This window comes from Fringilla coelebs (assembly GCF_963513975.1).
Source record: "Fringilla coelebs genome assembly, chromosome: 1".
Classification (NCBI taxonomy): domain Eukaryota; kingdom Metazoa; phylum Chordata; class Aves; order Passeriformes; family Fringillidae; genus Fringilla; species Fringilla coelebs.
The window spans coordinates 103,998,319-104,018,276 of NC_140028.1; the positions used below are offsets into that span (position 1 = coordinate 103,998,319).

At 36.0% G+C, this 19,958-nt stretch overlaps 1 protein-coding gene across 1 annotated transcript in view; it reads right to left on the reverse strand.

The window, feature by feature from the left end:
- The window catches only part of LOC311166891 (solute carrier family 12 member 7-like), a gene marked incomplete at its 5' end in the record, with an annotated part of 71,362 nt that overhangs the window by 17,564 nt on the left and 33,840 nt on the right, over positions 1–19,958 (reverse strand). The window contains 9 exons of the mRNA XM_084227115.1: positions 3,102–3,297; positions 5,923–6,091; positions 8,155–8,259; positions 9,857–9,976; positions 11,846–11,944; positions 12,672–12,790; positions 14,616–14,790; positions 19,023–19,080; positions 19,761–19,859. Of these exons, the coding sequence (XP_084083241.1) occupies positions 3,102–3,297; positions 5,923–6,091; positions 8,155–8,259; positions 9,857–9,976; positions 11,846–11,944; positions 12,672–12,790; positions 14,616–14,790; positions 19,023–19,080; positions 19,761–19,859 (1,140 nt within the window). The remainder of the gene's footprint in view (positions 1–3,101; positions 3,298–5,922; positions 6,092–8,154; positions 8,260–9,856; positions 9,977–11,845; positions 11,945–12,671; positions 12,791–14,615; positions 14,791–19,022; positions 19,081–19,760; positions 19,860–19,958) is intronic.

A 19,958-nucleotide genomic window follows, 5' to 3' on the forward strand; every position in this document is an offset into this window, starting at 1 on the left:
ATCAGTTCACTTAGTGAAGGATGAAAAGGAAGGAGAGACCTCACAACACAAGGAACAGACAGGGCCAGAGATAATCACCCAATCCCTATCTCCAGGTGAGCTGTGAAATATGCAAAAATTCTGGGGTATTGCTGCCTGTAATATGAAACTAGATGGTAGTGAAGAGATCCCTGAACTGGGATGTTAGCATTGGCAAGGGGATTGGGAAGAAAACAGAAACTCTGAGCCTGTGGAGCCAAGTCCTGCCAAGCATGAAGGAAAGGTATTTTCTCAAGGATGACCTAGTACTGCACCCATGCAGGTGGAACACCATGGAGAAAGGTATCCAGTACATGAGAGAATTAGCTGTGCTGAAGGTAATCTATAGGGATTCAAAAAACAAACAGTCCTCTGTAGATCCAGCTGAGGTCCATTGTACACAATCTGCATGGGAGAAATTTGTACAGCATATGCCATCATTTTATGCCAACTCATCGGGATTGGTGTCAATGAAAGGAGAACAAACAATGCTTCAGGCAACTATCTGACTACAACAATACGAAGATCATCTGTTTCCCTCCCTAATGACCCTAAGCCTTTGCTGTCCAAGACTGCAGACAGATTTGAAAAGCTGAAGCAAGTTAGACGATATCCCATGCTCTGCCAGTATGGAACAGTCGTGGCTATAAGAAAGCAAGGTTGCACTGGAAAAGGGTGAAGCTCCAGAACACTTGGAATACATTGATTACATCATCTTGTGGGGCAACGCAGCAGACATTTTTGAGAAAGGGGAGAAGATAACCCAAATCATCTTGGAGGCCAGTTTTGCCATAAAGCAAAGTAAGGTCAAGGGACCTGCCCAGGAAACTCAGATTTTAGGAATAAAATGTCAACATGGACATCATCAGATTGCCATGGATGTGGTCCACAAAACAGCAGCTACATTCTCACCAACCAGCAGAAAGAAAGCACAATCTTTCCTAGGCAGTGTGGGTTTTTGGAAGATGCATATTCCAGAACACAGTCAAATCATAAGTCCTCTCTATTATATGACTTGGAAGAAGAATGATTTTAAGTGCAGTCCTGAACAACAAAAGGCTTTTGAACAAATGAAACAAATGCAGTAGCCCTTGACAAGTCAGGACAGGGCAAGATGTGAAAAATGTGCTCTGTGCCACAGCTGGGAAGATTAGCTCTTCCTGGAGTTTCTGGCAAAAAACCCCAAGTACCTGGGGAGACTCAGCAATGATTCCTAGGGTGCAGGAATCTAGCATACAAAGGATCTGATGCCTGTTACACCCCTACTGAAAAAGGGCTACTGGCATTATAACTGCATATTATAAAGAGGTTCAAGCATCAAGAGAAAATCTCTTCCACACATCATGCCACTGATGCTATGTGGAGTAAATGGGTCCTGATGATCACACAGTGAACTTGAACAGTAAACCCTGATTACACAGGCATCTTGGAAGCCATGACAAACCAGACCAAAAGTAAAAATTTTGTACTAAAATAAGAGGAGGAAAAAGTGACACATGCTGAGGACACCCTGCCATATAATCAGCTACCTGAAAAAGAAAAGCATTATGCTGTTTTTACTGATAGTTCCTGTCATATTGTAGGGATACATGGAAAATGGAAGGCTGATGTATGAACTCCTATGTGTGAGTCACAGAAGCTATTGAGGGACAAGGTGGATCAAATCAGGTTGCGGAGCTGAATGGCATCCAGCTCGCTTTAAGTATCACTGAACAAAAGAAACGGCCAACACTCTAGCTGTACACTGACTCATGTATGGTAGCAAATGCTCTGTGGGGATGGCTAAAACTACTAAAAAAGACCTATTGGCAGCACAGAGGTAAAGCCACCTGGGCAAGACATTGCTGCTTGGGTAGAGAAGTTGTTTGTAAAAGCATCATGTAGATGCACACATACCCAAAAGTCAGGCTATTGAAGTACATTGCAACAATGGACAGGTGCATTGGGCAGCCAAGAATGAAGTCTCTCAGGTGGCAGCATAGGCTGAATTATTTCTGGCTCAGTGGGCCATGATATCTTAGGTCATTGGAAAAGAGATGCAACATAGCGATGGGCTTGTGATGGAGAAGTGGACTTAACCATGGACAATGAGCATGGATTACCACAGATGGACCAGTTTTGAGCTCCTGATGCAGCTTGCAACCAGCCCTCCTGCTCTGGAAAACACTTAAAACCTGCAGTCATGGACTAAATGGACTTAAGAGACATGTTGGAGGAATGGATATTGACTGTGGAAATGATACTTGTTTGTATACATATACACATATATATGCACACACACATTCATACACACAGACACACACATATATATATATATATATATAAAAGTTGGAAGGGGTAGAATCTGGGCATGACATAAATGGTATAAAATATGGGGTAGATAAAGTTTTGCTTCTGTCCAGGACACAGGTAATTTTTGCAACAGCCAGGAAGGGGCATGGCTAGGACCCAAAGGTTATTCTATACCACATCAGGTCATTGCCAGGGGCAGGGCTACGGCAGTCTCCTCCAAGGAGAAGGGGTTTCTTCTGGTAGAAGTTCAAAGCCAGAAGGAATGGCCAAGTGGCACCAGTTCTGAGCCACAGGGAGTGGTTGGAGTGGCATGGCTATGGTTGGATAAAGCTCTGTGGTGGACATTTTTGCATGAGAATCACTCTCTTTTGTATACTGTTATTAACACTGTTGCTCTTACTGCTCATTTTCTTATCTCATTGCTGTTTCCAGTAAATTGTTCTTATCTCAATCTGTGATCTTTACCTTTTGTGCCTCCAATTTTTCTCTCCAACCCAGCCCAAGGGGGGTGGGGGAAGACAAAGAGCAGTGTGTGATTTGGAAAGTCTCACTGGTAGCACCAAATTGCCGAGCAACATTCCTAAACCATGACACTGATTTTAGTAACTAACCTGCTTAGAAGAAAAAGCAAACCCGTGGTTGAAGAGGGCTGAGAGAACCCACTTCAGATTAAATCAGATACAGATTCAGTTGTCCACCAGATGTTCAGTAGCACATTTCCTCCACACAGCAAATACATTAGTCAGACAGTTGAATTACAAATGCAAATGAGAAAGTTAATAAACACATACCAACAAAATTTTTCCATGAGAAACGATTTTCTGCCTGCTTCCACGACTGTGGCCATGCCATCAGGACCGTGTTGTGCTTCATCCCTCCTAGACCAGCTGACTGAATCAAATAGGATATTCCATCTCTGATGTTAGGAGATACCACAATCTGGCAAAATCCTTTAGTCTTTTCTACACCCATTAAGGCCTTAACATTCTGCAACAGGAAGATTACACATAGGGGAATATAAACCATCAACACTGATAATTAACACCAGAAGGAGTAACAGCATTAAATAAAGCAAAACTTTATCAACAATGAATAAGCAACATGAAGAAATCGCTAATTCCAAAAGAGTGAACATGATTCTATGAAAACTAGAGCCCAAATTGCTACCCCCCCAAAAGACACCACGCAGAGTTTTTTCATTATTTTAATTATTCAGCCTTTTTACTTCCAAAGAAGAATGAAAAAGATATGAGTAAAAACACATAGATAAAGGAAAGTGAAGTAACACGGCTTCAGGTAAAGTCAAAACCAGTGACTGACAAAGCAACATATGGTTGGAATGATCAGTCATTTATTTTGGAATTGGAAGAGTTTGCAAGTGTCATGCCAAATACTTAAAAAGAAGAGGCTGCCAAAGTTCCTTAACTACCTTTGACATTAAGAGGCTGATTATTTATCAGCTCCCAGCATGGAAAAATAGATATGCAGGAGAAAATTGGAAGCACTGTTCCAATAATGACAAGACAAACTGACCAGATTAAATATCCCACACTCCTTTAATTTCAGAATAGCTCTCCTCCATTTAAACACTGACAAACATGAAGACACATAACCAGGTAATTTAAAAGAAGCATTCAAACCAGTATCGAACTTGACCAGGGAACATGAGCTTTGGCAATTATTATTTTCTGATTAAATAACTTTAAAACCCCCCATCATCATCAGTAATTTGTGGGGGAGATCAACATGTTTCAGAAGGAAGAACTAGTACATAAATATTTTGAATTTTACAAAATATTTTACAAATATTTTGAATTTTACAAATTTTTTTGACAAAAATTTGTCAAAAATCATCAGGAACAGATTAAATCACAGAGTGCCAGGCACTGTCTTAGTGTAGCTCCACATCAGAAACTCGATGTAACAGAGAAAAAAGTCATCAGAGAATTTGCTAGCAAAGATAACACGTATGTCTGTACAAATAATATCTGTGAGGGTTTATCAGTTAGAATAGATGGGTTTTTTTTAATGATAGACAGAAGAAAATCTTTATTTTCTACAGGTGTCCTAGGAACACTTTCTAGTTTAATTTCTCCAGAACCAATGAGGCCTCCGGATGCCGAAACTTTTACAATTCATCTTCATTTCCATTTTAAAAGCCATAGTTTCCTAAATCTTAACATCAGGTCTGACTTTCCAAAAAACCCATGGATTAGGCCTCCCTTAAACGTATTCATTTTCCATCTCTCAGAAAAACAGCTAAGTTAGGCTGTCTACAAATAACATTTCAAATTCTTGTGGGTAAACACTTTCTGTTTAAAGGTTTTTTCCTGTTTTATTTCATAGGCCTAATTTTGTATTCCTTATCTTGTTTTCTACTCATACATGTTAAGAGCAACAGCTTAGTAGCAACTGCTTCCACAATACAGCATGGTTGGACTTTCCAATTTGTTTTCAAGTTAATTGGTCTCTTAGAACCTTTTCATGTGATATCAAATAGGGCTTCTATCTTTACACTTTGTTATTTTAAAAACCACTATGGATAAGCCTGAATAGCAAGAGGAAGAAAAAGGAAAACTTCGAGGAAATGGGCAGTTAGCTATGTTAGCTAGTCCATTTGAAGATTTTAAATGCTCATCTATTTAAGAGATACCAGGTCTGAAAAAAACACAGGGGTTTTTACACAGCTTTGAAGGCTACTTGGATCAAAACAGTAGACATATCAACTGGTAATCTTTTGATCAACACTGCAGAAATTAACCAACATGGAAGATATAATGGCAATCAAAACCTACTTTTGGGCATTCCAAAAAAGTACAGGAAACATTTCTCCAAATGTTTCCCCACTCTATAAAGATAGGAGGAGGAGAGTTTGCATAGGTAAGTAAATACAAGTATTATTATTAAAGAAATTGAATTGAAACTAAATTTACTTGTGTTTGTAGGTATAGTTGGATATAATTTTAAATTATATAACAACGTACTATTTTTTCCTACCTGTCTTACTTTTTCTGGAGATATGGTAAAAATAGAAAAATAAAATAAAGGATCCCAAGAAGGATCTTGTTCACAGTTTTCTGGCAAAGAGTATTCCTAATTCTAATTCTCATATGTATTTCTAGAAGGATGTAGAAAATCACATAATGAGGATGATATTATGCCAAACATTGGCATTTGTTAAACATTAAATTTTTTGTTAAATATATGCTGTATTCTTTATAAGGTAATTTGTTAAGGGTTGATGGGTTTTGGTGGGTTTTTTGTTGTTTTTGTTTTATTTTTGGGGGGGGGTGGTATTTTGGGGTTTTTTTGGAGGGGGGTATTAAATTTTTTTTTTAATGTAATTTGATTGTAAGCCCAGGACTCTCAATGTTAAAGAAAAAGCTAGGAAGTATCAGTGTTGCCTCATCCTATTAGAAAATTTTATAGAACATTTTGCTACACACACCAATCCATTCTTTTTATATAATCATTGATTGTGATGAAAGCAAAAATAGATGTTTTATTCAACATTTTACAACAGTCTGTTCTCATTAAATGTATGAGCTATCCAGATTCAACATTTAAATACTAACGTAAATTACAAGTATTTGCAAGCTCTCTTTTACATACCTCTTCAGCTTTCTGAGTTTCTGTACATTTATCTAAGTAGATTCCCTGAAGCACAGAACCCACAATAGTCAGTCCTTTACCAGCCTTCAACTGAGAGGTAAAAGAAAGCAATCTAGGGTGTTTGACTAACTGTTCATTATCCAAGTTTAACAAGACCAAAAGTTGAGGTCTGCCAAACAAAGGGAAAAGAAGTTTAGTGCACACACACATTCATTAGGAAGAACTGGAAAATTAAAATGATGAATTAATAAAATGCAGATTAATTGCTTAATTCAATGGAAAACAGCCAACTCCTAAGTAGGTAAGCCATAATTTGCAATTACTAACAACAGTTCAGGTACAGAATACATAAACCATCACAATGTCATTTGAAAAGTTCCCTTAAAGACCAGTTTCCCCTAGAAAATTGTAAAATCCCTCTTCCAATGTCATCTGTTGCAACCTGCTGCTTGAAATGACTAAACACTGAACATTGTTTACTGCTTCATTCAGTTAGATTTGGAAAACCTCTAGAAACAAACCTCTGGGTCACCTCTTCAGTGGTAAATTATTTTATCATGTTCTCTTATTCTCCTATCCTAATCAGCTGCAAATCTGACTCCATCTTCTTAATAATCTTCTTTTAGGTTTTGCATGTTTCTAAGTTAGTTATAACTTTGAGGTTCCTCTTCAGCCTCCTCCAAGCTGAATAATCACAGCCCCTCAGCCCCTCCCCACAGGAGAGATGCCCCTGTGCTCCAACCATCATCTGCAGTCATATCTACTTGAGTTTGTCATTCCTACATCATGGTACATAAACACTGAAGAAATATTCTAAATATATTCTAATGAGTACTAAACAAAAATAAATATCTCCCAATATATTTACTTCTCAATGTACTATTTCCTCCCGTCCAGCATGCCATTGCCAAGACACACTCTGGATTGCTATCTACTGGGAACCACAGGTCCTTTTTACCAAAGCAGCTTCCCAGTCTTGCATCACTGCTCTGAATATGCCTGTACTAGGCATATTCAGGTAAGGGATAGAAGGATAACTTGCAGTTATCCTTCTGGATTTTCATGATGTTCTCAAATGACCCACCCCTCTACCTGCATAGGTCCTTACAAAAGGACAGTCAACCCCTTAATCATACCAAGAGCACCCAAAGTTCAGTTTCAACTGCATACTAGATGAGGATGCACTCTGTTTCCTTCAATCAATATTCAGTCTACTTACTTTTTCCAAATCAATATTTTATACTTTTCCTGTCATTGCTACAAATTCAAAAGACTGATGACAAGTTGGATCATACTTCAAAATTAGCACAGTTCAAAGTGTAACAAGATCGTTCAGTTCCAGCGATTATATGGATACAACAGAACAATAGCTCATTTGGAAGTGAAGCAGTCAAATATTTAACAGGATTGTCAACGCTAGATTACATTGGTATCTCTGAGATGCCAAGTTCATCAGTCCCAGGAAAAATGGTAAAGTAATGCCATTATACTGAAGGACAACAGAACACTGCATGTGTATGCACACCATGATACTATCACTGAGCAGTGACTAGAATTAAAGTATCACATTACATTAATCAGAAGTGACAATGTGCAAATGTCCTTCATTTTTAAATGTTAAGTAACGTTAAAGTAGGCTTTGAGGAAAATTAAATTTAACAAGTAAAAAAAATATATTGCAAAAATAGTAGTGGACATCTAACTCCATTACAGTAAAAGGTGAGATATTGTTTTAATGGCATCTAAGCAATTTAGAAAGTGCTACTATTGAATGAAGCTCTATAAAGAGAATACCACAAAAAATTTAAACAAAAAAGGGTCCTCTGTAGATTTGTACAATGTATTTCAGTGGGAACATATACATAAGCAAAAAAAATTGCACTTATGGAATTGCAGTGTTTCTTCTATAGACACAGTGAGATTCAAGGGTAACTGTTTGAATCTGAAAAAATCTATAAATAATCAAACATTATCAATAATCAAACTTCTGCACTTTTGAAAACCATGTCAACACTATATGGATTTAACTTTAAGTTAGTTTGCCACAAAGTTGATGACAAGTCACATTCTGTTTCAGTAAAATAGTAGTATTGCAATGACATCATTGCCGTGCCCAAGTTAAAACATTATTTTAAAGGTGAATCTCACTTTACTTCACTGCTTTACCAGCAGTATTCCAATGTATTTCCATATTTCAAGAATTAAGTGACTCTGAGAAACATAGGACTCTACCTCCAGTTCTTGGTGTGAGGAGGACCATCTTCAACACGAAGCAAAGCATAGCGAGCTGCATTCAGAGACAGTCCTCGGATTCCATCGCCCCATTCTTTTTCCGCTCTTCAGGATACAAGAGATTCAATTAACAGGGTCCCATTTATTTATACAGATCAAGTACTTTTTCTCATGTGGGGGATAATGGATGTAAGAAATGACCACTCTTTTTGCATGAATGCATGAAAAAACCTTGTCTTCTAGACTTAAATAAGGATTGAAGACTAACCAAGGTGAAGCATTCCATGCCCCTTCAAGGCAATTTTTTCCGTATTTATAAATATTTACTATGGTCTATTTTATTCGTACTTCAGAAGCATTTTTGTAATGGTGAGAGCTACTTAAGTTGCTTTTTAGCACTAGAAAGAATAAGCAAAGGATACTTAAAAGGAATTCTTTTAAAGCAGCAAAATTAGTAAGTGAAACTTGACTTCACATTGATTAGTATAACCTATCTTGCCCTCAACACCACCACTATAGCCTTCTCCACTTTCTCTCCTTTGCAGCTTCTCTCCTAGAAAGTCTAAAGTTCTAACCATTATCCTGACCATTTTCAGTCTACCTACATTTTCCAGTCTTTTTAATTCCAGTATAGAATATTGATGATTGAAAGTCAGGAGAATGGATTCTGTAATGGCAACGGGTCCCTCTCCCTTGCTCACCCTCCCTCCCTCTGATTTTCATTCATGAATTTTCTCTGAATTAAGCCACCTCTAGTAAAGCACCTCCTTCAGCAAGATAAATGTCCTGGCATGTGCCAACATTTGTAGAACTTATATATAAATTTGGAATTATACAGAACTGTTACCATCTGATCTGACTTCCTCACTAAAATCGGGAAATTAATTTCCTTATCATTAGGCCAGTAAATGGAGATTTACAATCCAGGAAAGCATCTAATCTGGAAATGGAGATATTAAAAGATGGAAGATCAACAGGGGGGAACAGTTAATACCAGCTGATCCATTTAAGAGCTGTGCTTAATTCCTCATCAAAACAGTGGCCTAGCTTCAATTTCCTGCTCCCGGAAATTTTCTTTCAGCATAGGGTATCTATCCTTAGAAATGGACAGCATGCACCTTTACTGATCATAATTACCTGTAGTGTTTCTATATGTTGTTTAGTTAGGGTCTTTGCTGGGTTTTTTTTTTTTGGAGATTTTTTAATGAACACTTTAAGACTCATAGTTGCTCAGCATGTCCTACAGGTATGACTATCTCTTGACAAATGCATACAGTGCAAAGTATGTTGCAATTTAAAGATTAATTCTAGAAAGTAATCAAGTCTGCACACACAAAAATGTGAGTCTGAGCTTCTGCACACGGTAATAGTAATTTACAGTTTTGTAATAGAGGCTACTTTATATTGAAAGGTAATGTTCCTGAAGTGCCAAAAGTTTATATCATCATCTCTTCTCCAGTGAGAGTTTCCCAGACTTATTTGCTCTTACTTCTGTCAGTTCTTGCTGATGAAAAGTATGTAACAGATCTTCCAGAGAAATTAAAATTGGAAAACTTACAACCCTTAACAGAGATCAAATCTTACCTTGTTTCAAAGAATACTCTGAACTTTATTACTTCAATTGTATCTATTTTATACAAAAGAGCTTTTTGCTGAATGGTAAAGACATTAAATATAGAATAAATAAGATATATGGTCTTACCCTCTATATTCTATGTATTTGTATATACATCCTGCGATTAGCATGGCAATCAAAGCATAGTACCAAGAGCAAATGAACATCAAGGCAAGACATAAACTCATCCCCAGGAATGAAAGAGTCCTAAAAGAAACCATTTTTTTCCATTTTTTTAAATAGGCATGCAAATATTCTACAAAGTTAATTTCTTATTTAAGTTAACTTCCAGAAAGGCCTTTCACCTTCAAAGGCTATTTTTAGCTGTTTTAAAATAAAAAATACATTGTCTCAATTTTAGCTTATATGAAAAAATTGCATTAAGAACCTTTGTGTGACATAAATAATGCATCTAAATTAGATATAACAATAGTTTTACTACATTTGTAGTATATACAGTATTGAAACATCAGTACCTCCAAGTAAGCTCAGTTTCAAAACACATTATCACATACTACTGTTGATTTGAATTTAAGCAAAAAAATTCAAACAGTAAAAAACAACTTTGTTACTTCCAGCAAAAACAGTTGATTAGTTTAAATTCTATTTGACTCATCAATTCTATTCTTCACTTCTGTTGTTGTCTGTCTCTTGGCCAATAACACAAGTCAATAGAATACAGAAAATGATCTTATAAAGATTATGAAGATGAATGTAAACTGAAAAAATTACAAAAGCATTTCCAAACTTCAGTCTATATGCCTAGTTTGCCCACGTTTATCAAATTTAGGTGTAAATCATCTCAAAATGGACAGTTCTGTGTATATTTTTAGTCATATACAACCTCCCAAATTAGTTTTCACCCAATTTCTAAATTAGAGCTAACTTTGACTATATTGATGGGGCGTCAATATAGTTAACTTTGGTTTGGTACCTTTAGTTTGGTACTTTAGTGCACTGAGTTCAATTTTAAACTAAGGAAATGCTTTCTACAAGTTCTGAAGACATCAGTCTTGTAGTTTGTATAAAAGAACAACAGCTGCTCTTTCATGCCTGAATTAATCTAAGACTCTACTGTCATTCAGAAAAAAAATGCATCCCAATTCCTGCTAAACATTCCAACACCTGCTTTGGCTAGAGGTAGTCCCACAGTGAGTCAGCTGCCTCACTGATATCTCTGAGAAAAATATAAAAATGAATTGTTGCCAAATGTATGTGTTTGGAGGGTTAGGTATCAAGCTAGTATGTAACTACAGAGCAGATTCAAAAAGTTTTATCAAAGCTAAAATGCAACATTTTGTTTTAACTCAACTCTTTAAAACCATAAGTAACTCTTACATCCTAGAATCGCGCCAGCTTATCTACTAAATGCTCTAGTATTTAAGGTTGTTTCAGCAGTAAAATTTCTCAATAGAATTCTTTTTAATTAAGTTACATACTTTTAGCTTACAGTTAGAAAAAAATGAAGAATTTTCCTAATCTTAGTTTGAGATGTTTAAATTCTTAACCCATTTAAAAAAGATTAAACCAGAAAACCACTTTCACCTTCTGTATTATTACTCCCTTTTTAAAGGGTTTACTTCAGTTATCAAATGCAATGTCCAAAGCGTATTTTAAAACCATTCATCATATCATCAATGAACCAACTGATGCATATTGAATGAGACTTTTTTCTGTAGAAGTTTTAGGTTTGTGTATTTCTTGCATAACCAAAATAAAAATCATCCTAACCTTCCTGAACACTTTTACCAGTTCTCCTTAAGTATATATAAAAGGCAGATTTCATGGTTTTTCATCTTCATTTTCCCCCAGATGATCTCTTGGCTTCTAAGCAGAATAAAATGTCATCCTGTAACCCTTTTCCAAGCCATCTATATTAGGCACACATTTTCATGATCCTTGTTATTACTATGGCGCTATTCTAAAAACATGAAAAACAATGATGCTTTTATTGAGTGCATGAATCATAACTCATTTAAGTCAGAAATGAGATTTTGCTTTATTATTGCAATAAAATTAACAATTCAGGACTGTATAGTTAGTTTTAACTCTTCTGAATGAAGAAATATTCCCTACCAGTGGTAATACTTGAAACGAGGTCTCCAGTTGGGAGTTCGCAAAAGCGTCTGAACTGCACAAGCCAGATTTACAAACATATAGCACATAAGGAAAAACCTGTTAAGAAAGGAAGAGCGTTTCCTAATGAGAAACGTACTAGACAGATGTGGATTAAAATATAAACACAATCCAAAAAAGGGAAGGAAGGTGTCCACTTTCCTGTATACTAGTGTACAGTTTTCTGTATACTATGTTCACAGTGGCCAAGAGAACACAAGACACACAATAAGATTGCTTATAGAATATTAGGCCTCAAAATATCGTATTATCATAATATAGAGCCTCAAACGTATTTTGGAGACAAACGTGGCAACTAAATGAAAATCATGGTGTATCATTTTTGGCTGGGACAGAGTTAATTTTTTCTTTTTCTATAGTAGCTCAGATAGTATGTTCTGGACGAAATCAATAAAAAAGAAATTCTATTAATATTCTAAAAGACCGAATTTTGTCTGTCTCTGTTAGATGCACTTGACCTAAAATAAAAAATTATTATTTTTAAATCCAAGTTTTTTGAAACTTGAATATATTTTTATTTGCATTTCAGACCTCTGTCATGGAAAAACATCTTTGTGCCTAGAAATTAGTTCAGCCAAAACATTTTGTTGTTTCATATTATCTCCAGGATCAAATAGGAAAACAAAGATAGAAAACAAAGATAGAAAACAAAGATAGAAAACAAAGTCTAACATGTATTGTTTAAAAAAGAAAAATAATTACCAAGTTAATTTTAAAAGAAAACACTATTTAACTTAAGAACATAAAATATCATACTCATACTTACATTGAAAGAATCGGTGCTACACTGTCCAATGAGGCTATCAAAATTCCTATTTCACAAATACCAACAGTGAGAAGCAGAGCCCAAGTTGGTTCTCCATTTGCTTTTCCATGACCAAATATCTAGTTCAATTCAAGTTCACAGTAAGATTATGGAAAGCTGTTCATTATACAGTAATAACCTATGGTGCAAATAATTAACTAACTTATTTAGTATAACTCAAACTAAAAGTAGTTATTAGTTACAAAGGAAAATTATGCAATCTATCCTATGAAAAGCCGAAATTAAAATTGCAAACCACACAGTTCCAATATGAAATATGCTTATTAAAGTAAGCCATGACTACATAACATTGAAGTCCTATGGAAGCTCTTAATGAAATATTCTTAAGAAAATTAAAAACCATATGCATAAGAGATTTAAGGCTAGTAAAAAGTTTAGGCCAGTACTTTTTGTAACATAGAAATTAGGTGTCAATTCAGTATTTATCAACATAATAGCAACCCTTAAAGAGAAATTACACAAGACTATGATCCTGCACAGAGCCCTACCAAAAAACATTTTGCATGTGTTAATTTCATTTGTGGAGAATTCTATACAGCCATACTGGTGACAAATGGCAAAATGCCTGAGGTTCCAGTGGTATTTATTCTCCTCCATATTCCTCCATTCAAATACAGAAATTAAGACCTCATTCATTCTCCATGTTGTCCTCTTCTTTTAGCTTCCTGTCCTCCATAAATTTTCCTACAATTATATTAAAATCCTCTTTTTCTCTACTCATGTTTCAAGTCTTTTGGGTTTTTTTTTCTTAAATATGTCAGTCTTGCTTCTATAATAATCTCCTTGCATTTCCTTGTTTGTCCATGCAGTAACCATATCACTCCAAAACAGCAAGTGCATCCTCAAGTGTCAAATCCTTCTCTAAATATCCTGCTTCTCTTCAATTCTTTCTCTCACTTCCTGAACCACAGATCTTTCCTTTTGATTCTTCATTCCTTTCAAGACTAACTCTCAGGACTAACTCTCAGTGTAATCATAATGTCACCTTTTCTCTGCCAAATTTTTGCTTCAGGCAAAAGTAAATATTTTTTGTTTCTTTTTCTCTATACTACCCAGAACTTACAATGTACTGCATTACAGCCCCTTTCCACTGACAAGTCAAACTCCACCACTACTCAGTCCCTCCACCCTAGCATACTTAGTGTATTTATTTCCTCTTACAGATAGTCTTGCAAGTCTTGAGGTAAGCTTTCAAACTCCAAACTTCACCATACAGATCACAGCTTTGCTCTCCAGACGGTATAATCTTTTGGAGTTTTATTTACTTATTTTTAACTCAAGTGTAGTTGTCTAGCTTTTGCAGAAGCAGCCCATGCAAGAATTCTCTCATCATCTTCTGTTTGCCAGCTCCCTTACTTTGAGAAAAATCTGATTTATTTCTTCTTAAAACATGCTCAGAGATCTTGGAAAAAATCTTCATATTTGGAGTCATGGGATAGAATTCTATTGTTACATCTTCACTGACTTAATTTACCTTACAAAAATGAATAAAAACTAGAATTTCATCTCTCTAATATGAGAAATTTCATGCAGTTCCATAGTGAGATTAAATAACTCTGTTCACAAATGCAAGCAGTAAACACAGCCTAGAGTCTAGAAGTTCAGTAATGAGTTGCTTCTTAGTTCCATTTATTTTCATTTATAGAATACTGTATTCTCAGTTTGGAGCTGCTAACTTTTATGTGTAAAATCAAATATAATTAAGTTGCACTGCACAAAAATATTGAAGCTCAAACTTTGTCCTACAATAGCCTGATCTGTTATTGTACAGAAATAGAACTGAGCTCCAAAACTTTTCTTCACATTCTACAGGAACAGCTGAAATAATGTGTCATTTTTTTTTTTCAAAATACTGTAACAACATGAACAAAAAAAAAATCTCACTTGAATAAATGGTACAATGCCATCTCTTGCAATGGCCTGTAATAGCCGGGGTGCACCAGTGAGACTCTGGAGACCAGCACCACATGTTGAAAAAAATGAACCAATCACAATAACCCATGGAGAAGGCCAGGCCAGTGTACCAACCACCAGATTTCCATTAACTGCTTCTCCAAACCTTAGGAAAGAAAAGGACAACAAAAATAATTAAAACAACAATAAAAGAATCAGTAAGCATTAAAATAACTTTTACTATAACTTTAACAATCTTTCTGGACAACAGCACTTTTTGACAATAAACACTGTGTTACAGTACACACTATAGGATTTCCCAACCAAGCAATCTCTATTGTGCTGTTTTAAAGAAGACATTATAATCACTTCCAATTAGGTGCTGCCTCTAACCAGATAAGCCGCAATTATCAGATATCTTGGCAAATGTTTCTGAATTAAAACAATAGCAGGAGTATGTACATTTGTATCTTACAGATCCTTGTGAGAGCTAGGAACTAGTTTGCAGAAATCTGGTTCACTATATATACAAGTATACCCTGGGGCATAAGCAGGAGATTCTCAAAAAGTATTAGCCCTTCCTTTTAAAAGTGTGACACTGACATACAATAAGTAAATAGAGAAATTACCAGACACAACCATTTTGAGTTTTCCACATCTTCTGGCTATTGTGCAACCTGATGTAATTTTTAATTTACTAGACCAAACAAGTGGGTAGAAGTCAGGAAGAGGTGCTTTCAATACAGTCCTGAGTGTCCCATCCAATACCACCTCCACTTATCTTTTTTAGATACCTAACGTTTTCTTAATTTAGGCATGACTTGAATAAACTACAAAAAAATTATTCCACCCTACCCCCTCCTTCAAACTGGCAGTCTTGCTTTAAAAGCAAGTAAGGTTCTTATAGTTCATCTTACTGTTGTTAGTAAGCAGCCAAAATTAATTTTAAGTCTATCTCCACTGTGATGCCACCATTATTTTTTCCTAATGTGTTCAATTTTTTCTAAATAAAAGGAAAAGTCTACAGAAATAAGAGAAGAGAAAAATTAAGAAAAATTAAATGCTTTTTGTCTTTTCAGGCCTGCCTTTAAAATAAGGTCAAGAAACACAGCAACAAAGTGAATATAATACACCAGTGTTCAAATTCTTGCTTATGCCCAAGTTGGGATGCATAACTACATACTATTTTCAGCAGATGAAAAAAAAAGGTAAATCCCAGTCCTCAAAATTATAGGATAAAACCCATATTGCGCTTCTATAAGAAGATTTCTATAACTGTATATTATTCTTAGTTCAAATTCTAATGCCTATTTTTCAACTAAACATAGGATGGAAAAAACTTCAAGAGATGCAAGAAACAGAAAAACGTACAACATACTTTTTCTCATTGCAGATATGACCATCATAATGAAAAAAGACTCAGAACCTAGTTTTTAGACCAGACTGAAAATCCACAGACTTTACCGAATTTTAGCCAAGTAAAAACTGGCAGCAATGTAAATGAAAGTACATGGACTCAGGTATCTTGAACTTATGTTCTTGCTACAATGCAGCCTGCTCTAATGATAACTAAGAGCCTACAAAATTCCCTCACCCCCCGCCCTTGTCCTGTAAATTTCAAAAATATTAGTTTAGCTCTGCTTTAATTTCTTATTTCAGAATTCATTTACTGTTTCCTAGGCAGTTTGATTTGGTTTTTATATTTATGAAGAAGAAAAAACTAACAGATATTTTCACTGATGCAGCAATATCACTTTACAGTAAAAGTCACAGAATCACAGAATGAGTAATGTTGGAAGGAACCATCATGGGTCATCTGATCCAACCTCCTTGCTCAAACAGAGTACAATGCACAGGATTGTGTCCAGATAGTTCCTGACTATCTCCAGTGGCAGAGACTCCAAAACCTCTCTGGGCAATCTGTTCCAGTGCACAATCACTAGCACAGTAAAGAAGTTCTTCCTCATATTCATGTGGTACTTCCTGTGCATCAGTTTCTGCCCATTGCTTCTTGTCCTGTTGGTTGGCAACACTGATAACAGCCCACGTCCATCATCTTAGCACCCTTCCTTTAGTTACTTAAATACATTGATGAAGCCCCCTCTCAGTTGTCTCTTCTTAAGGCTCAACAGGCCCAGTTCCCTCAGCCTTTCCTCATAAGAGGGATGCTCCAATCCCTTTCATTTTCATAGCCCTCCTCTGGACCTCCAGTGGCTCCATGTCACTCATGAGGAGCCCAGAAATGGACACAGCAGTCCAAATATTGTCTCACCAGGGCTGAGTAGAGGGGCAGAATGCTCTCCCTTGACCCACTGGCAATGCTCTTCCTCCTAACACAAACCAGGACTATGTTGCAGTAAGTAGAAAAATCATAAAAGAAAGGCCTCATAAGATCAGGCCTGGTCTCCTGGAATCAGTGGCTGGCCTTGTCAAGGTAGCACTTTACAAATTCCCATGTGAAAGCAATCCTGGTGTGAGCAATTTGTTACCATAACGATCTATTCCTGGGCGAAAAACAACTAGCACCTATATAAACTGTTTTTACACCGTTAGATAAAAAATAAAAACTATCTCTCACAAGCAACGTTTCCTGCACATACACACCAGGGGTTTCAGTGACCAATCAATACAGGATAACTTGTTCCTAATCAATAAAGTAATTGGCAAGAAAGCTACTTGTGGGAATCCTTAAAATCAGAGGGTTTTGGGAAAGCTGCAAAAGACAGGCCTCAAAGACAGCAGAACTGCGATTAGAGCTAAGCAGTAACCATGAGATTTGTCAGCAGAAAAATCATAGAAGAAGTAGAAAAGTAAGGACAAATAGAAAAATGGTCTGTGTATTAATGCTTGGATAGAATAACTCCCTAAGCTGCAGAAAAGTATATCTAGCAAGACATTTGGAAGTTCTAAGCTTAGTGCATTGTGTTTTAAGGCTTACAAGCAGGTATTGTATTTGAAATAAGCAAGCATTGTTTTAACCAAAGGTACGTGTGCTTATAGTGATTGGCTAGAACTACTGTCAATATGCTTTTGCTTTTTGTGCTTGGTCAAAAAACTTTTAAAGTAAGTTGTAACATTAAGTTCTTTGTCTGCTGCCGGGGACATGAGCTGCTGGCATAGTCCCATTGTCATAAGCATGTAGCAAGACTGATGCTGGAAAATAAAACAGCTTGAGACATGTTCCTTAGGAGTCCTGTCCTGTTCGTCATTTGTACGTAGACCCCTGGCTGTCGATGCTACTAACCAATTGAAGTCACACACGAAGTCTGTAACACTGTATAAAAAGGAGTTACGTGAATAAAGAAATGGCTTTTCCACCATGGAGGAAATGGAGTCTGCATGATTTATTCCCATAGGATTACACTGATCTTCTTGGCCACAAGGGCATACCACTGGTCCAATACAGTACCCTAGGGGACACCACTAGTTACAAGCATCCAACTAGACTCTGCCACTGATCATGACCCTCTGGGATTTGCCAGTCAGACACTTCCCAATCCACCTCACTGTCCACAGTTCTTGAGTTTGCCTATAAGAATGCTGTGAGAGGGTGTCAAAAGCCTTTCATGGGTTCAAGCCCCTGCTGCTTCTTGAATTAGTTTGATTAGAATCCAGCTTTTAACTTACGGTTTTCCTTTTAGACTTATGAAATAAGTTGTCTGAGCATCAACTTTTAACCTTTTAAACAATACCCCAATGACACTGTTTTATCACCATAAGCAAACATGGGCCTCAGTAGAGAAGAGAACCAGACACCAGCAAGAAAACAATTGTGAAACCTGACAACAGTTTCATATTAACCAACTTCTCCTAATGGAGAAATTGATCAAAATATGGAGATTCTCTTCATACTTGTGTCCATCACATTTATTCCCTTCATTCTTCGTATTATGCCTTAAATTCATCAGGCAATTACATGGTTGAAAATAGACATGACTCCTGATGTACCACTGAGATTTTAAAACAAAAAATGGTCATATGTCTAGTGAAAATCATGGGTCTGATGGTGCACTGCAGTCTTCTTACAAACTCCCCTTGTCATGTAACTGTCAAATTTTAAAATTTGTTCCTCAAAAATCTATTACTTCTCTCAAAGTAATATCCCCTTATCCCCATCCATCAGCTCTGCAAATACTAATTATGATTTTCTTCATGAAGGACATTTCATTAGGCTGGTTCAACTTCATCTTAGATTCTGCTTCGGCTTCTTGAAGGCGTACAGTCTAATAACCTGACCAGTTTTTGCAGACATCTCAGTTTAACAGACATGCTTTCCTTCCAGTTTTAAACTAAGCAAAAGAAATATATACTACATAGATTTTTCACACAAGAGCCATTAATAAGTCCTATTAATATAACATATACTCCATGTAATATTAGAAGCTGAATATTACTTACTTATCTCTTAATATTACACCTTCTATGCAGGCACCAAACAATACTATACAGGAGAGATCTGTTACTGAGATTGAAGGAAGATTACTCTCTAAAAAATCACATAGAGGAAATCCCACCTTTTTTCACCAAGGTCTGAAATGAAAATGTCCATGACAATGCAGCATGTGGGTGTGTTTCCTGGCTGCTTTTTTGTTTGTTTTTTTTTTTAGTTCTTCCCTGCTCTGCTACAATTGTTCTGCTACAATTTTTTAGCTTATGTTCTTTATGACTGTATTTCACAGTGATTTGTGAAGTACTGGAAGTAGTCAGCTCATATATCATGCAATAGAACAGGCATTTTCTCATACAAATAAGCAAGTACTTGTGTACTCTAGGTTCTGAAGGACCGACAACTACTATTACTGGTTGTTTGGTTAAAGATCTGGTTATCCTGAGTATGACAACAATCTGCCAACTGAAGCCTAATGCTAAAAACCTTCAGATCACTTGACTAGAACCATCAATTACATATTGGAATTTAAAGCACTAGTAGAATATATATATTTGTTCATAAAATTTGACATATTTTATTAATATTTATAAATAATACTGGTATTTTAGACAAATATAAAAGATTTTTTTTCAGTTTAGATTTCATTCATTTCCTACTCAGGAAAATGATTTTCCAGTGAAAAACCTGTTATACCTACAGAACCTACAGAATGTAGACTAAGAAAAAAGTCACAGTATAAAGGATACAAATAAAAGATGTAGTTGAAATAGCCAAAATTGTTCCAGTAGGAATAGATTTCTGAGCATCCTTTAGATCTCCAGATCTATTTGAACCTGCCATAATACCTTAAAAAAAGACAAAATTTAGTTCATAAAAACAATTAATAATAACTCCATGATAATAACTAAGAAAATAAGAACATCTAATTTTAAGCCAAATTTAAC